The 17,200-nt window shown below is 35.2% G+C and overlaps 3 protein-coding genes across 3 annotated transcripts; 2 read left to right on the top strand and 1 right to left on the bottom strand.

The window, feature by feature from the left end:
- The first annotated feature begins 575 nt into the window (after positions 1-575).
- LOC112521500 (BEL1-like homeodomain protein 1) lies at positions 576-4,616 on the top strand. Its single transcript, XM_025130398.1, has 7 exons — positions 576-884; positions 1,401-1,477; positions 1,676-1,762; positions 1,855-2,723; positions 2,952-3,337; positions 3,431-3,491; positions 3,569-4,616. The coding sequence occupies exons 4-7, from the start codon at positions 1,887-1,889 to the stop codon at positions 4,340-4,342; spliced, it is 2,058 nt and encodes a 685-aa protein (XP_024986166.1). The 5' UTR covers positions 576-884; positions 1,401-1,477; positions 1,676-1,762; positions 1,855-1,886; the 3' UTR covers positions 4,343-4,616.
- Positions 4,617-5,521: 905 nt separating this feature from the next.
- LOC112521563 (BTB/POZ domain-containing protein At3g05675) lies at positions 5,522-8,537 on the bottom strand. The gene is made up of 3 exons (XM_025130494.1): positions 8,501-8,537; positions 7,179-7,341; positions 5,522-7,088 (listed from the first exon to the last, which is right to left on the bottom strand). Exons 2-3 carry the CDS (start codon positions 7,179-7,181, stop codon positions 5,802-5,804), a joined length of 1,290 nt encoding a protein of 429 aa, XP_024986262.1. The 5' UTR covers positions 7,182-7,341; positions 8,501-8,537; the 3' UTR covers positions 5,522-5,801.
- A 7,382-nt stretch (positions 8,538-15,919) lies between these two features.
- On the top strand, positions 15,920-17,200 carry LOC112522253 (E3 ubiquitin-protein ligase PUB23). Its single transcript, XM_025131369.1, has one exon. It carries the CDS (start codon positions 15,920-15,922, stop codon positions 17,198-17,200), a length of 1,281 nt encoding a protein of 426 aa, XP_024987137.1.

A 17,200-nucleotide genomic window follows, 5' to 3' on the forward strand; every position in this document is an offset into this window, starting at 1 on the left:
GCTCCCCATCGAGAAAGAGCAATAGAACAAGGTGGGATAGGGCAAAAATCGGGAGGAAGGACAAAGAATTTTAAAATGAAATCTATTGTACTAATAAAATTTATCGGTAGTTACGTAGTAGGTCTTTTTGGACGTTTTCTATGGTCATAAGGAACCGCTATAATGACCACAAGTGGTCATCTCGTGTTTTTATCAATACTTAGTATAAAGTCATTCTATTATATAATATATAAACATAAAATTAAAACTCAAAACATTGTTATAATAAGATATATACCAATTACTTTGAGGTAATTAATGAATAGTGATTGTTTTGGTAAATCTTAAGATTGATTAATTTCCCCCGTTGTTCCATTTAAAAGAAAATGGAAAAAAAAAGTAAAAAAGAAAGGGTGAGGATTAGGGCAGCAGAAGGGGACGTTTCCTCGTTTTTCAGCTGTTTATATCCTCTGACACAACTCTGATATCACAAGAGCAGCAGCATTCCCTTTTGTTTTTACTTTTATTTTTTCTCTGCTTTTTTTATAAATAATATTCCTACTCTCTCTCTCTCTCTCTCTCTCTCTCTCTCTCTCTTTCTCTCTCTCTCTCACCTAAAAGCACACCCTTCAAACACACATACATCTACATCTTTCGGATTGCTTTCTCTCTCTCTCTCTCTCTCTCTCTAAAAAGTTGTCTTTGTTCCAAGATAGAGCAGCTGATATATGATCAGCAAAGCTGCTGCATCAACTGATTAGAAAAAGGAAGGTCAAATCTTGAATTTAATTCCCATCTTTCATCCATTCATAGCACACCCTTTCAAGTCTGTTGGAGAGCTCATATATATCTATCTGAAGAATATATATATATATATATATATCAAGAGGCCATCGTGTTAACAGGTATATATATCTATCTCTATCTGATATATGAATATTGAAATCAAAATTCTTCAAGATTTCTTTTGATGATGAATGATAAGACTTCTCTTTCTGTGTTTCAAAAGTTCAGACATTTCTCCATTCATCCTTGCTATATATCTTTATGGATAATATTAGTTTGCAAAAAAATAGATTATAGTAAGTTGTGGCCATCTCTCTCTCTCTCTCTCTCTCTCTCTCTCTCTCTTTCTTATCTTCCTTCTTTAACAAGTGGAGTGCCTAGAGAGAGTATGGTCAGCCAGTCTCTCTGGCACAGAGCTTTCTCTCTCTATATACATATATATGTGTCCGTATATATAGACACATGTTATACATGTGGATGTCTATCTATCTATCAAATCCCCTTCTCTTCACTTTCTCTTTCTCTCTACCGTTCCTATCTCTGATCCCTTCTTCAAGTCTCTGACTGTTGGAATTAAAATCTATGATCAGATGTCACTGTAAAGCTTATTCTTGAATATTAATCTATGCCTGCAGATTTTGAATGATGATGATGATGATGGAGCAACACGTGGACACTCATTATTTCTCCATCACTACCACCCTCTCTTCAGGTACCACTCTACACCTCCCCAATCCAATCATATTACCATTAATATCAACTCCTCTCTCTCTCTCTCTCTCTTTCTCTTTCTAACTTTCTTCATCGGACCGGTCACTGGTCTGGGAAACTTATTCCGTCAGGGGAGCTTATAAACTTGTCATCATTTGATCTTTCTTGAATTAATTTCGTTGGTGTTCTTTGATCATAGTTTCTGGGAATTGAAGCAGATCTTCTCCAGCTGCTTTTGTTTTTTACAGTTGCGTATGGGTTGACAAAACCCTACCTTAGGCAGCAGGTAAAAACATGTTCTTTTTTATTATTTACCATGGACTACTCATAGTCACACAACTGTCTTTTATGCGATTATAAAACAATACTTGTTTACAGATTGAAGAAACTTATAATATATAAAAACATCCATGGCGACCTACTATAATGGAAGTTCAGAAATTCAAGGAGGAGATGGGTTGCAGACACTAGTTCTCATGAATCCTGGATATGTTTATTACTCCGACGCACAACAATCCAATCAACCACAGCCTGGGAACTTCGTGTTTCTTGATTCCAACCATCCTGGAAATAATCCGGTCAACAGTCACCAGCAGCAGGCAAATATGTCTCACGCGCCACCGCCACCACCACCGCCTTCCCAGACTCAGCAATTTGTTGGCATCCCGCTATCTGCATCACCACCGTCATCTGTCCATTCCCAGCATGATGTCTCCTCCCTGCACGCTTTCATCCCACGAGCCCAGTACATGTATAATCCTGTGGAGATGGTGGCACCACCACGGGAGGTCACACCGTTTCAGCAAGGCCTGTCTTTGAGCCTGTCTTCTCAGCAATCCAGGTATGGGTCTCAGGCTGCCAGAGTAGCTTCTATTTCTCCGACAGCCGGTGATGAGCGCAGAGCCACCGTTGGCGGTGGCGGAACCACATCATCAGCTTCTGGGATTTCCAACAGTGTCAACGGTATGCATAACATGCTGTTGAATTCCAAGTACCTGAAAGCAACCCAAGAAATTCTTGAAGAAGTGGTGAACGTGGGTAAAGGAGTGCTCAAGAACTCCGACCAGTCAACTAAGAATCTCACGACCGTCGGTAGCGGTGATGGTGGATCACCGCCACCTATCACCACTGAAGGACTCAGCAGGGATGAAACCGGAAGCAAATCTGGTGGTGGCGCTGAACTTACTACAGCCGAAGGACAGGAAATTCAGATGAAGAAAGCAAAGCTTGTTAACATGCTTGATGAGGTAGCCGATCAAATTGCTGGAATTTTAATCCCAGAAATAAATAAGAAATTGTCTTTATCAACATAGTTGCATCACATCCTCTAAAGTGTTACCATCATGTTGTTTTCAATTGCTTTATTCAAATTACTAAACTAGTACCACCTAAAAACCATTTCATTTTCTTTCAGAATTCTATACTCTGTTGCTAAAAGTTGAAACATTTTCTGTTTAAATTTGTGGGTTTTGAAGGTGGAGCAGAGATACAGACAATATCATCATCAGATGCAAATTGTGATCTCTTGGTTTGAACAAGCAGCAGGAATYGGGTCTGCGAAAACTTACACAGCATTAGCTCTTCAGACGATCTCGAAGCAATTCAGGTGCCTCAAAGACGCGATTATGGGACAGATTAAGGCTGCCAGCAGGAGCTTGGGTGAAGAAGACAGTTTAGGCGGTGGCAGGAAGCCTGATGGAAGCGGGTCGAGGCTAAAATTTGTAGATAATCAACTCCGGCAACAGAGGGCTTTGCAGCAATTGGGAATGATCCAACACAACGCTTGGAGACCCCAGAGAGGATTGCCCGAGCGATCTGTTTCTGTTCTTCGTGCTTGGCTCTTTGAACATTTCCTTCACCCGTAAGAATCAAAACCTGCAAGAGATCAATTCTTTTTTCTAGAAGATTTCATTTAATGGAAGATTTCTAACTGAATTATTCGAATTTGATTCAGTTATCCGAAGGATTCAGACAAGCATATGCTTGCAAAACAAACAGGTCTTACAAGAAGTCAGGTATTCTTTTCCCGTTTTGTCCATCCCCTTGCATTTTCTGTTTCAAATCTGAACGATCTTTCTCTGTTATAACCTAGGTTTCAAATTGGTTCATCAATGCTCGAGTGAGGCTATGGAAGCCGATGGTGGAGGAGATGTACCTGGAGGAAATCAAGGAACAAGAACAGAATGGATTGGACGATCATAAAATGAGCAAAAGCGAACAAAACGAAGAGAATTCGTCATCCAAGCTGGAGAAGAGCCTTTCACCGGAAAACTCAAACAGACGATTCAAATGCACCAAACCAGAGAATTCCTTCAACCATGCTAGCCAAAACATCCATCCACCATCAATGTCGGTTTCCACCAGTGTCTCGACATCTCCCACTGCTGCTGGAATAAATTTCCAGAACCCCTCTGGTTTCAGCCTCATTGGCTCCTTAGAAATGGAAGGAATCACACAATTCAGCCCCAAGAAACCAAGAAACAGCGAAAGACAGCAGCAAAACCAAGATGGCGGTTTTTCATTAACCGGCAACCCAACCGACTTCATGGGCGGACTCGGGGGATACCCAATTGGTGAAATTGGAAGGTTCAGTGCCGAGCAATTCCAACAGCAGTACTCAGGAAACGGAGTCTCGTTGACCTTAGGCCTACCACACTGTGAGAACCTATCAATATCGGGCACCCACCAGAGTTTCCTCCCTAACCAAAACATCCAACTCGGCAGAGGAACAGAACTAGGAGAAGATAATGAGTTTGGTGCCATAAATCCACCATCTTCTTCACACTCAGCAGCCATGTACGAGTCGATGACCATTCAAAACCGTAAGAGGTTTGCTGCACAACCTCTACCAGATTTTGTTGCTTGATCAAGATCATGGGTGCTGTCAAGAATTCAAGAAATAAAAACAAGATTTACCCTAGAACAGATCTATACTTTGATGAGCAAGAACCATTAGAGTTCTTTATAGATACAGATTAGGTTTTTCAAGAATCGTTCCATGATTTAAGGACTGTATATTAATTTTGTATCAGCAGATGCATAGATGGATTGGCAGGCATATTGTATGTATGTATGTATGTAAAACTAGTTATATATATCGTTAAATGGGGGGTATACGAAAACAATATTTATTATTATGATCATTCTTCCTGTGCATTATTTCTGCAGTTAGGTTAGTCCTCTGTTCCACCTTCAAGTAAGAGTTCATCATTGAAGAAACAGGAAAGATGGCAATAATGACAGACCCAAATTCAAAGTAACTGGAGCCGAAACAATGAGGGAGACCCTGCCATATTTCCCACAAGTTCCGTGTATCAGATGGTCCTGGTTATTAAATACGGGACCAATGAGTGGCTCAGAGAAAAGTTCTTTTAGGTTATTTTCCCTATCGGGTTCATTGTTGTTTGGTAATATCGTGCTTAATGCATTCAATGTTTTCGAAGTGGCCATTTCCATCTGTCACCACCCTCATAAATACACAAAATAACATAAGTGGATCAATACAATCTGCAAAATCAAGAATAATTCTTGAATACATACCTTGATCATGCTAGAATTTATCGGCGAAGTGCATACCAGAGCCCAGAGCACCAGCCGAAGAAAAAAACACAGCTAAAGTCTCTACCAAAGGGTGATTAGTTATTACTATCAAAGTTTATAATATGAATCTACATATTGATTTCTGTTCTTGGATGCTGCATATTCTGTATGGCATATACAGGTCAGTTCTGAATTTTGCAGAAGGGTACCAACAAGCAGGACCCTCCAATTATTAGAAGAAACCAGACAAAAGGGTATGGCCCAATATTTCAAGTGCTAAACCAATTTAGAACATATTCACTAAAAACAACAACAGTGAAAACCAACCATGCACAATGAATTTGGACCAAAACTGCAAATATCTCTGAAACATACAAGTTGTGGAGAATGAGTGCATATTGCTTTCTTTAATTGTCATGGGAAAAAGAAAGATGAAATAAATTGGAATATTGGATGTCACAAACATAATGATATTTAAATTTCTCATTGTATTTCTCATTCCATATAAATCATAGTTGAACAAAATATATTTGGTTCATACAAACAAAGTAGTAAATACAGAAAAGATAACTAAATGGTAACAGAGAATTAAAAGATTGTGGATTTAGTAACCAGGTTGAGTTAAATTTCAACATGTAACACCGAATTAGACCGCCTTATTTGCTTTACATTTGCACTTCCGCAAGACTCTGGCTTAGACGCTTGAAATAAAGTTTTAGTTGTCTACGGCCATGAGAAAAATGAGGCACCTTTGTCAGCAGACTAGTTGACAAAGAAGAGAAGGGTCATAGCATTTTTATTGTACCATTGGAGCCCCTTATATGTGCAAGTCTTCTATTGGCAACTTTGGATCGGTAACACCACACCTCAAATACCTCTGTAAGATCCGGATACCGAATATGCTTGTTTTCTAACCATTCACTTAAAATCGACGCTTGCTCTCCAGATGGCAATGCAAGAATTATAGAAACAAATGCAGACTCCAAAGATTGCCATATCTCGCCATCCATTTTAATTACTGAACAGTCATTGTCCTCAGTTGCTAGAGAGTCAATCATAGGCTTCATAATCCTCACAAATGGAAGCCAAATTCTCACCATATGAAGCCGTTTTGCAGTAGGAAAAATTACATTGCCATATCCTATTGCCTCTAAAACCTTAGAAGCTACCTCAATAACCTTTAGCTTTGTCTCGAGCATTTCATCTTGTTGACTTACCTGTTGAACAGCCTTCACTATGTTTTCTGACACCTCTATCCAATTCTCGACAAAATCCTTTATTATTTCCAATTTGGTCAATATCTGACAAGCCCAAGACATATCTACCAAAATGCATTGAAACGGATGCAGTTCTCCCGTTTCACAAGCTGATTTCACTATGTCATTGAATCTGGCTAATAGTCCTTTGAAACATTGTCTCACTTTAGATTTGATCTCTTCATCAGCTGTTAGCAATGGAGCATCATCATCTTCCGTAAGCATGTATTCTATCTGTTCCTGAGCCGAGGTTTTCAAATCACTCATCGTTGGTGGCAGTGATGATGTGGCAAACTTAGTGGCCGAGAGAAAAATCTTAACTATAGCAGGCGGATTTACAGGCTGGAGGCGTGAAAGGATTGGTTCTGCTAACAAACCCATGCCAGGAATAATTTTCAAAATCTCTTCCTCCTCGGCCTCCTCCCAAGGAGATGCTTCCAGATACTCGACACAGGTAGCAACAATTTCTGGGCAGCCAAGCTCAACTGCCACTTGGAGAATGCCAAGGGCGTTTTTTACACCATGCCACATATCAGTTACAGAACACCCAATACTGACATAAAAGAGTCGTAAGACGGTGATGTGGTAATCAAAATCATGTTCTTGGCAATAGATCTCAACACAATTGCGAGAATCGAGAATCTGACATGTGGGCCAACTCTCAGATAAACGATCAGCAAAATATTTGCTCTTTTCAATAAGAATGTGGGAATGGCAGTATATCCACTCATCACGGCCATCAGGTGTCCTTAGCCTTGCAAGAACATCACTAGTAGATCGATCGCCAATCCTGCTTAGAGAATTCACTGCAGTGCCCTGAAATACAAGATTTGAGCGGTAGATTGAGTGGTAAAGCTTTCTACATAAACCCAAATTGACAGCAAATGATACAAAATAAATCCTCACCATAGTCACCAGAAACCTTCAAACAGACTCCATCATTGCTATGCTGGGTATGTTTCAACTTTCAAGTGCTCCACGATGACCATGACATACTAAAAGAAGGAAAAAATAAAACTCACACAAAGCTCCAGCAAAGACCCAGAACGAAAATCGTGTCTTGAAGGCACTATGACACATGAGAACAAAAGAAAAATGTATCACTTCGATGAAAGTGTATATTTAGCTATAGCTGCATATAAACATGTTTAGAGTAAATTCAATATTCACTATAACTTGACATCAATTCATTAGATCTTTGAAATATAAAACTGCCACTAATAGTCTTCAGTTATTATTCTTACATTATTTATGTCCCGCAAACCTCCATAATATCTCACCTATTCACAGGAATTAATGACGATCCCCGCATGCATAAGAAAATATATTTGATGATTTTAGAGCAAGAATGAGTAACACATGGATAAGTTGACTTGTTTAGATGATACTAACAAAAATAAACGTCAACATATCAAATATTTAGTTAAATTCCCCTACGAGCAAACCACATTACAACTTACAAGCACTATGTCAGATTTGCACAAGGCAGCCAGATATTTTCTCACAAAAGAAATGATGTTTGAGCCTAAATGTTACCATTTGGTTTGAAAAAAACCATCCATATGAGCAGACCGCAAGAAAAATGCAGCAAAGTGATCAGTATAGCAACATGATATTATAAAACATTCACTCACCCAATTTTCTGGATAGATAATTACTACTAATCAGTCCATGACCTTCATAATAAACCCACAAATTCAAGTGAAAGCCCGAGTAGAATAAGTAAAAGAAAACAAGAAATGCACCCTCCGGTTCTAATTACTTCCACTCCACAAACACCTCAGTGATGCTGGCTTTACTTTAACCTCGCATTTAGGTTACTCTTTCAGACCATTTGACAAACACCTTGTGCGCATCAAAGTCTAAAGAGACAATCTATTCTCTAATCCAAAAGATTTATGTTCCATCTGAATCAAATATATAAAGCTTATTGCTTTCCATGATCATCAATACAAACACTTGGCACAAAAAGATGACACGATTCGCAAATACAAATGGAAGAGTATTTAATAAGTTTTAGGCAGACACAAATCCCAAAATCGAAAATTTCGATTTCGCAGCGTAAACATGTTCGAAGGATGTATTATTACAGATTCACAAGCACAGGTGATTCTATAAACAAAGATACGTACTACTACATTCAGCACCGTACCAACAGAGTTCTCCTTTCAATTTTTACAAAGGAAACGGCTTTATTTACTGTAGGATGAATGAGTGGATGCAGTTACCTTGTACTTGCAGTTTCGTCTACAGTTATCCTCGGGAATGTGGACATGAGATTCGGGTGAATTTTCCTTGTTTAGATTCACCTGCAGGCAGAGGAATGCTAAGGTGGACCATCGTCGGTTCGGGTTGCCTTTAACCCACCCTCTCTACCCGTATTATCCGATGAAACCCAAGTACCCAATCCCTCAATGGGATTGGGAGTGGTATCAATTATGACTTAAAAAACAAACTAAAAACTAGCGACGAACTCAGAAATTTTTTCAAATGGTGGTATCGTTTGATTATAAGAAAAAAAAATAGGAAAAAAAATTCAAACAGTGACACCATTTGATTATAAGAAACAAATGTATAGAGTTTTTTTCAAACGGTGACACCATTTGACTAAGAAAATGACATGAACAAGATTCGAACTTGGGTCTGGAATGTAATAAAAGTATTGCAAACCAACTCTACCAAATAAAGCTTGTTCTCATTGTAGTTTAAAAATACATACGATAGCACACAACAAATTAATACAATAGCACCTTTCACGAACCTAATTTTTTTACGCTTCGACGGAGGAATAATACGGTGGCACGTGCCACCGTATGCTCTACCCTAAGTCCGTCCATGCTAAAAACTTATAAAAAACAATGCATTCCTATGAACAACTTGAAAAGAGACCTATTGAAATTTGTTTTACAAAAGGATTATTGAGGTTTATGCAGTTTTAGTGTTCCATAAAGTTCGAATGGTCATGTCCAACAGACACAGATAAAATATTGATCAGATATGATTTTAATACAAAATATCTATATTTTATCAATTTCAGAATTGTCTGATATTTCATAAAAGGTCGATATCCTCACAAGAACTTACTAAAAATTAAACGCATGTAAGCCCTAAGATCTACTTTCCCAACACTGAGTCGTTATGGTTTACAAAAACTAACACTGTTACCATTCGGACTACATGGCGTTAAAGACACCTTAAATGTCATCTCGTGCCCTTAAAACAACGATCAAACTAAACATTTCGACTTCACCAACAACATTTATTGGTAAAATTTTGGAATTACGATTTAAGTCGAATTATAATAAACAATAACATGTTTTCATTTATCATTTAATCAATGAATTTTAAATTATATTATAAAATCCACTAAGAAAAATATTTTTGAAATTCTTAATAATTTTTAATAGTTTTTGAAAGTTTGATGAATTTAGTAACTGATTTTAAAGTATAATAAGCAAACGAAAAATGAAATAATATTACGTTATTATATGTTGCAATTTACCACATGTTTTGGAATTTTAGTTCTACTGAGGCCTTCATTTGAGAACTCGTAAAATTTTGATAAGTTTGAGAACCGGTACATCATGTGCTATTTTATGTGAATTTTTTCCATCTACGGCTTGAACTTAGTGTATTGAATTACATATATTTGTTTCATAATACGTTTGTTTCACATATATTTGTTTCATAATATAAACATTTTGTATATGTTTGTAAAACAAAAAATACACCTAAAACTTTTCACATAGTGAACCGAATACATGTGAAACAACTATATATTAATCAATATATTAAATTATAGTTTTTAGATGAAAAAATCATATGAAATAATATCATATGATAATAATTTTCACATTTATCACAATATATGAAGTTATCAATTATGTCAATTTAAAAAATAAAGGGGGATAAAGTGTGTAATTTTAAAGATGAAGGACTACAAGGTAAAAAAGGTAAAAAGGAAAGAGCTAAACATCAGGTACCGCATAAGACTCCGTGGCTTCGGCGACGGCTAGAGTACAAGCGCAATGCTAGCTGGCTACGGCTAAAATACTGAATACACGCGCAAAGCTCGCTGGCTACGGCTAGAATCGAGTTGGTTTCATATTATTATTTTATTATTTAGAGTATCCAAATAATTTGTTTTTAGTCCAACAACTTGTATATAAACATGTTTCGTTTTTTTAATTGCAAAAAAATCGGAATTTTCCAAAACAAATATAATACTCTTTTTTTAACAAAAGATTTAATATTATTATTTACATAAGAAAGTATTTATAAAAAATAATCCTTACATAAAATATAAAATACGGATTCATCTGGATCCAAAAATCTGAAACTTGATCACAGATATTTGGATTCGAGTTGGGTTTATTTTTTGTCATCTGACTCGTCTGAAAACCCGTTATATATATATATTAAAATTTTATATAAATATATTTATTTATTTAATTATCTTTCCAAAATACTAAATTCTAGGTCATACTATTTTATAATTTCTCAATCTACTATCGATTTAATCAATCATCTCAATCGATTAAATATATATATATATATATATATATATATTCATATAACTATACCTGAAATCCAAAACTCAAAATTCGAAAGTTTGGTTTCCATGTCCGAAATACGATCAGGTTTTTTATTTGCCCACCCGAACTCATCTGTCCTGACAGATGCACATCCCTATATTTTGTACGAAATGTAGCATTCCATTACTTAGGTTATGTTTTTGTAATCATACGCTAATCTTTTCTAAAAACTCAAATTTTGTATCACCAATTTTAGCTTTTTATTACTTATTTTATAACTTGAGAGTTAGGGCATGTTTATTTTTTCAAAATTGTCTCTTAATATCTCTGAAGTTTGATTCGTTCAGACATTTGGGTATTAAGAACGATTTTTTTTTCAAAATAAGAGCTTAAGAGCTTTAAATGTCATCTGAATTTTTAAGTGGTAAACATCTGTTATACCTAATAATTCTAATTCACCCTCTATCAGATGGTCCATTTTTCGGGGTTGAAAGAGATTTGTCAGCAAAAACTACTTATCTTTTATATTTTTGTAAAAAAATATTATTTATCTTTTATATTTTTGCATTAATTTGAACGATTCAGACTTCAAACGTAAAAACAAACAGTCTTACTGCTCTGAATTTCAGACTTCAGCATCACTTCTTATAAATCAGAGTGAAATCAGACTTCAAATTTCAACACTTTTTAAAAAACAAAACGTCACCTTAGTGTCAATTTGTAACTTAACTTAAACAATGTTGTTTTATTGTTGCATATTATCATAATGTGATTTTATCTCTCTCTCTCACACACACACACATAGGAAAGGGTTTAAATGAGAACACATTCATTTTACGAGAACGTATAAACACCTTTTTACTATAAACAATCACATGTGATACTATTATTTCATCACATACGATACTAAATCAAAGACGCAAGCGATTTTCGATGTGATCTTGGTTGCGGGCCAAGTCGTCCTTACACCACTAAGCCCCCTCACAAGTATTATCACATATGATAAAAGTGTTGTTGATATGATATTATAATCCATCAAAACCATCACATGTGATGCTAAATTATAGACACATACAACCTTTGGCGCAACCTAAGTCGTAGAACACGTCGTCCGCACATCACATAGTCCTCTCACGCGTATTATCACACGTGATAAGAGTGTTCTTGCGTTCTCGTAAAATGGAGATGCACACAATTAAACGTTTGGATCGGAAGGTCTCGTTTGTATATAATTAAAATTGACATTTTCAGTAAATAAAATGTGAATCCATTCTTAAATAAAAAATCAGTGACTTGAAAACTACCCGAACATTTCAATCTACGTTGTTTTATATATTATTTAATGTGAACCCTTCAACATTTTGAATGCTTTCATTTAAATATACAACTCATAACGTTAATTATATATTCACCAAATAAAATTTGTTAATTTGTATCTTTTTTTAAACCCAAAAACTTAATATTAAACATTCAACATCTTGAAAACTCTCATGACCGTTTATTTGGTCAAGTCAAACCGAAATAGTCGTTTAAATCATGAAATTTTTAAACATACGTAATCAATAACCAATCCAACCAAATCATCATAACCAACGAATCTCTGTAAATTTAATCTTTTATCAAATAATATTCATTTTTACTGGTTTCAAATCTGAAGAATATAAAATCATTAGAAATTTTCTGGCTGTTTCTTATAATCGTTCGAATTAGTCGAGATATATGTAAGTTGATCTAGACATCCATAGATAAAATAAAAAAAGAACCCAATTGGTTAGGAATACTTTACGTTAGTAAATCAAAATTAATGTAATTTTTCCAAAGGGAAAAAGTCTAGTAATGGTATAAGGTTCAATTCCGTAAATTACTGGAGATAATAAAATATTAACCGAAAGAATCTGGACTTGTTCACATCTTTTTGACAAATTCGTTTATATAAAAATATTTTATTTGTGAATATTATATGATTGGAAACTTTTTTCCATGATGCAAGTGACTGAAATTTTGCTCTCCGGTTGAACAATAAATATTTTAGTTGTGAATTGTTGTTTGTTGCATATGAACAGTATATTTATTCTAAATAAAGAAACCATTTTTTTACAGTTATTGAAAAAGAATTATATGTTTCGATACTATTTCCTTATAATTTTAGTTCCGGCTTTTTAAGTATAAAAAAATTTCAACACATATAATGCATAAAGCGAACCAGTGTCACGACAAACGGGTCAAGATAGTGAAATCCACAACAAGGATGTGACAAATCAAGATCAGAGGCAAAAAACGATATAGAATCCACTAGTGATAGATGATACTTTTTTGTCGTATATATATTCATAGTGTTTGTCGTTATTGCTACAATCAACATCGACGACGATAAACTCAATTTTTTCTTTACAAATAATCAATAAATTTCTTAAATTCTACAAGTTAATCGTTTGTGTATAAATCACTACAACGATCAATCAATTATACTTCATATGCAATACGTTACAGTAAGTTACTAACATGAAGTTAATTAGACGACATAATAAGTAATTAATATTGTCGAATATTGAACAACCTAGGATTACTCAAAAAATAAACCGTTCTATAATAATATACCAATAAGATAAGTTACTTCTTGTATTCTATTAGATTTGTTTGACTGTGTCGATAAAACTTGTTATGTCGTCTAACTTTGCTGTAACAAATTATTGTAATATCATTATATATAACTTAATAGTGTCTCGTTAAAGTTCTTTATAAAGCACCTATATATAAGCACTTGAACGTCCTAAAAGCCTAATCTTGTTATATATACATATTAAGTAACGTTGTTTTTGATATGTTACATTTTTCGATCCAAATAAAATACTAGATTTATATAAAGCATATAAAATGTAACACCTTTTGACTTATTGATATAATCTTTAAAACTAATTTTATTATCACTAGGAGGGTACTCGCACAATGTAGCGAGATACATCTAGATTTTAAAGTTTTATTTTTTTGTCTCAGTCGATGTTATATTACAGTTTTATATGGTTTTGAGAAAAATAATAATGTTTTTATTTTTGAATAACATATAAATATGAAGATTTATCATAAAAAATATTGATATTCGTAACAAACTAACTATTTAAAATTTATCATTTTTTGTGTATATCTATAACTCTTTTTTTGATTTATGGTCTAATAATATAATTTTTTTATAAATATAATAATTAAATATTTTATTAAAACTCAATGGTTATCTTAATTATTATTTTTTTATATTTAAATTGAGATGTTTATCCTCTATTTGATTATGTTTATCTGCAGTTACTTACACGAATTCAAACATGAATCTTTAATAAGTTGTATATACGTTCAATTTACTTGAAAATTTGAATTTTAAGTAACATACATCAATAAATAGTACTTCATGCATAAAAACAATTTTTAAATTTTTTATCAAATGTTTTATAATATAATATAGATTTAATAAAATTATAAATATGAGAAATAAAGTGGGAATAAATTAGGGAAATCTTAATTGTAAAGCAAGAGGCAACCATCCAAATCCAACTATCATCTGTCGGTAGCCACATTTCAAAATGAAGACACGAGTATCGATGGGTTCAAGAGCAAAAGGTTGACTTTTTTATATCTACATAGAGAGGGAGAAAAGTCAAACTAGTTTTATTAGGTGCTATTGCAGCTATTCAAAAACTTCCCATTATTTTCAAATATGCTACCACAGTTTTTGTTTTTTACAAATTGGTACCCTTTGTTTTACGTCACAAAATGAAGCTAGTTGGGGATGATGTTTCATGTAAAACATACCGTCTACCGTTTCCTATGTTCGTCAACTTTTACCCTTGTACTGATACGTTCATACACTAATAACGTGGAGGAACTTTTCATGGATTTATAGCTGAATTACACATCTCAACAGTAACTTTCTTCTAGGTATGTAACATATTTTTACCCGTAATTAACTTTCTTTTGTATTTGGATATCGCTCCCAGATGATTTTAGTTATCAGGTTATTAAATAATGATAACCAACGATTGAAAAGAAAAACTGAAACAAATGCATCTAAAACTTGAAAAACACAAAGCTGAATCAACAACGGAACCAACCTAGATCAAAGCTAAAAGGCATAAAAAGAAAGTTGCTTGAGAAAGCTAGACAGTGCTTGAACGGTTAAGAGACCGAAACCAACATTAGAAAGCGAAGCGAACTTGAAGGAGACCAACACAACATTAATCATGCAAATGTTCGAGAGCCCAAGCAAAACCGAGAAAAAAACAAAGCAAAGAACAATGTATAGAAAGTATAGAGAACACATTGTACAATTCAAAGACGATCTGGGCATGTATCATTGATACAATAACGTATAGTAGCCCCGTGTTTATACTAAAAAAAGAACCGAAAACATGACATAAACTAACCTAGCAACATTCAAATCTTGCAACACCTTTGGAGGACATAAAGCAATAATAGCACTAGAAAAGCTAAATAAACAAAAAGAAATTGAAAATTACATCATCAGTGCTATATGCAACATCCTTAAAAATACTTACCATATGTCGATAATTAAACAACACATCATTTACGGTAAAAAAAAAACGTTACAAATCCAAGAATAATAACAAGCTCTAAAAAGAAAACCATTATAGATAATTTATGATTAAAAAAATGATCCTATTTATAAAATTTCAAATATGAGGGGTTATATGAAAAGTTTGAAAAATTGAAGGACATAAATGGTAACATTCTTTATAAAAGAAGAGAAGTCTTATCCTTCACACTTTGCCCCCCACACTTTATCTAGCACATGCATTTATGACCAAGTTATGTGATCTCCATCTTGAGCCTCACAATATATTTGAAAAGTCAAACCCCACCTCTCTTTGACCAAAAATATGGTTTACTTTTTCTTTATTTTTATTTTTTAAATATAAAAAACACTTATGATTCCTTCTTCTCACTCATCCCCCACCATATATATATATATATATATATATGCATAAAAACCCCCACTTTATTCTTCATAACAAATATTCACAAATCACAAACGAAAACCCACTTCAAGAAATCCTTCAATTTTCGATTCTTTTTTTCTCAATTAATATTTTCTTGAAATCCTCCATGGGTGATCTTGAAAATGATGTGGAAGTTCCTCCATTTTTCGTATGTCCAATCTCTTTAGAGATCATGAAAGATCCTGTAACTCTTCCTACAGGGATCACATATGATCGAGATAGCATCGAGAAATGGTTGTTTGCTAAGAAAAATAACACCTGTCCAGTAACCAAAAATGTCGTTTTAGATGCAGACCTTACCCCTAACCACACCCTTCGTCGATTGATCCAATCTTGGTGCACCCTTAATCCATTATCGGGTGTTGAAAGAGTCCCCACGCCTCGTCTTCCGATCACCAAACCCCAGATCCTTAAACTTCTGAAAGATTTGAAGTATCCCAATTTGCAGATGAAGACTTTGAAGAGATTGAAATTGATTGTTTTGGAGAATGAAACGAATAAGAGGTCAATGGAGGCAGTTGGAGCAGTTGATTACCTAGTTAATGTAATAAACGACCAGAATAACTTAACGTCATCTTCGCCGGCGGGAGAATACTCCGACGACGACGTTGAACGTTTCGGTTTGGCGACGCCGGCGGATGAAGCGTTAGCTGTTCTATATCACATGCATCTATCCCAAAATGGACTTCAGGGTTTGTTCGCCAAGGGTGGTGATTTCGTTGATACGTTAACGCGCGTGATGCAATGCGCCACCGCCAACTATGAGTCACGGACATTCGCCGTCTTGTTGCTGAAGTCGATGTTCGACGCCGCGCAGCACATGCCGGTGAGGACGTCGTCTTTGAAGCCAGAATTCTTCACGGAGTTAGTGAACATCTTGGTCGATCAGATTTCCCAAAAAGCCACCAAAGCGACATTGAAGTTACTCATCAACGTCTGTCTATGGGGGCGGAATAGGATAAGAGCGGCGGAGGCTGCAGCGGTTCCAGCGTTAATCGACATCTTACTAGATTCCACCGATAAGAGGGTTTCCGAGATGGTGTTATTGGCATTAGATCTTCTTTGTCAGTGTGCTGAAGGCCGATCGGAGCTGTTGAAACATGGGGCAGGTTTAGCGGTGGTTTCAAAAAGGATCTTTCGCATTTCGCCGGTGGCCAGTGATAGGGCGGTGAGGATATTGCATTCGGTAGCGAAGTTTTCCGGCAACACCAGTGTGGTGGTGGAGATGTTGCAGTTAGGGGTGGTGGGGAAGTTGTGTTTGGTGTTGCAAGTAGATTGTGGGAGCAAGATGAAGGAGAAAGCTATGGAGATTTTGAAGATGCATGCTAGGGTTTGGAATAATTCTCCTTGCATACCCCATAACTTAATTTCTTCATATCCATCATAA

Source organism: Cynara cardunculus (genome assembly GCF_001531365.2).
Source record: "Cynara cardunculus var. scolymus isolate 2C chromosome LG 11, CcrdV1, whole genome shotgun sequence".
Lineage (NCBI taxonomy): Eukaryota > Viridiplantae > Streptophyta > Magnoliopsida > Asterales > Asteraceae > Cynara > Cynara cardunculus.